This window comes from Capsicum annuum, unplaced genomic scaffold, assembly GCF_002878395.1.
Source record: "Capsicum annuum cultivar UCD-10X-F1 unplaced genomic scaffold, UCD10Xv1.1 ctg51616, whole genome shotgun sequence".
Taxonomy (NCBI): domain Eukaryota; kingdom Viridiplantae; phylum Streptophyta; class Magnoliopsida; order Solanales; family Solanaceae; genus Capsicum; species Capsicum annuum.
The window spans coordinates 1-1,444 of record NW_025859573.1 but is presented as its reverse complement, the minus strand read 5'-3'; the positions used below and the strand labels follow the sequence as shown (position 1 = coordinate 1,444).

Genomic DNA, 1,444 nt, shown 5'->3' with positions numbered 1-1,444 from the left:
GTGGCATTTGGACCAAAATTCGCGAAGAAAAAGGTAAGCGAGTACATGATCACAAAACCTATCCTGTTCTCCTTTTTAGTCCAGTGATTGTATGGAATGGCTAACGCGAACATGAACACTGTCATGAAGAAGAATCCCATGAGTTGTATTACAAATCGACCCATTTTATCGATGAATGCAACTGTAAACCAGTAACCAGGAACAGTACTACAAAGGGCAATAAGAGTTTGAGCTCTAGCAATCTTGAAAACCTCATCCAACGCGCTCATCGTCTCAGGATGAGGGATCCATCCAATTTTACTAAAAATGTCCTTTTGAAAAAGATTTTGACTATAGAAAGCAATGTCTAGTAAAAACCATGTACTAGTTGTGCCTAGCAAATGAAGTCCATGACGACGAAGAAATTGCTTAGTAAACAAACCAAAATTGTTCCCCTTCACATCAACAATCTTCTCCTCTTCTGCTTCAATTTCAACATTCAACACTTTGGACATATCGGAAGCTGCCTTGGTAGCATTCTTGGCAACTAAGGCCGTGTAACGCGCTGTCTCAGGCATCTTCATACGCCAATAATATGTTAGCAAAGCCGGTATAGCGCCAAACATGAGAATTATTCTCCATACATAATCAGCTTCAGGAGGGGTTGAATCGTTACCATTTACAGAATAAATTGGTGCAGGATACGCGTTTTTAAATGCACCAGCAACAATAAGTGCGACAATTCCACCAGCCAATATTCCAAACCCTTGCATAGCGAAAACAGCAGCAATAAAAGCACCGCGGGTCTTTTTATTCGCGTACTCAGACATAATCGTAGCAGATAAAGGGTAATCGCCACCAATACCAAAACCAAGCCAAAATCGAAAAAAACATAGTGTTGCAACAACACCATTAGCTGTCTTACCAAACGAGAGTCCTGAGCCAATCGAGCAAATGACCATAAGCATAAGTGTCATTCCATAAACTTTCTTCCTCCCCATCTTATCACCTAGCCACCCGAAAAACAACTGCCCCGAGAGGGTCCCACAGAACGCGACACCATTCACTGCAGCCGCGACAGCAGGAGGGAGGATTCCTGGCTTAGGTTCACCATCATGATGATAGTAAATTCGACCGAGCAACTTAGTGACAAGTGAAATGCAGAAAAGATCATATGCATCAGTGAAAAATCCCATTCCAGCAATTACAATTGCTGTGAAATGGTACAATTGTGTTTTGGCTACATCAAGTGCATTTAGCACTTGTAATTGATCTTTAGCCATAGTTAGCTATAGGTACAAATATTTCTCAAATTACTCCTATATTTTTTCTGCTAAGACATAATGTATAGAGAAAGGTTTTTTATATAACATGATTTGACATAACAAGACAAGGACAACATTACAACAAGTTCAATTTTTGAAAATCCTTAATATTATCAACATATGGTACGTTGTTTGACTCT

General features: G+C 39.8%; 1 protein-coding gene across 1 annotated transcript; it reads right to left on the bottom strand.

Moving 5' to 3' along the window:
- LOC107854959 (low affinity inorganic phosphate transporter 3) lies at positions 1-1,415 on the bottom strand (the record flags this gene model as incomplete). Its single annotated transcript, XM_016699948.2, is given in 1 exon segment — positions 1-1,415. A coding segment is annotated over 1 exon segment (1,262 nt), but the record flags the coding sequence as incomplete, so codon positions are not given.
- Positions 1,416-1,444: the final 29 nt, after the last annotated feature.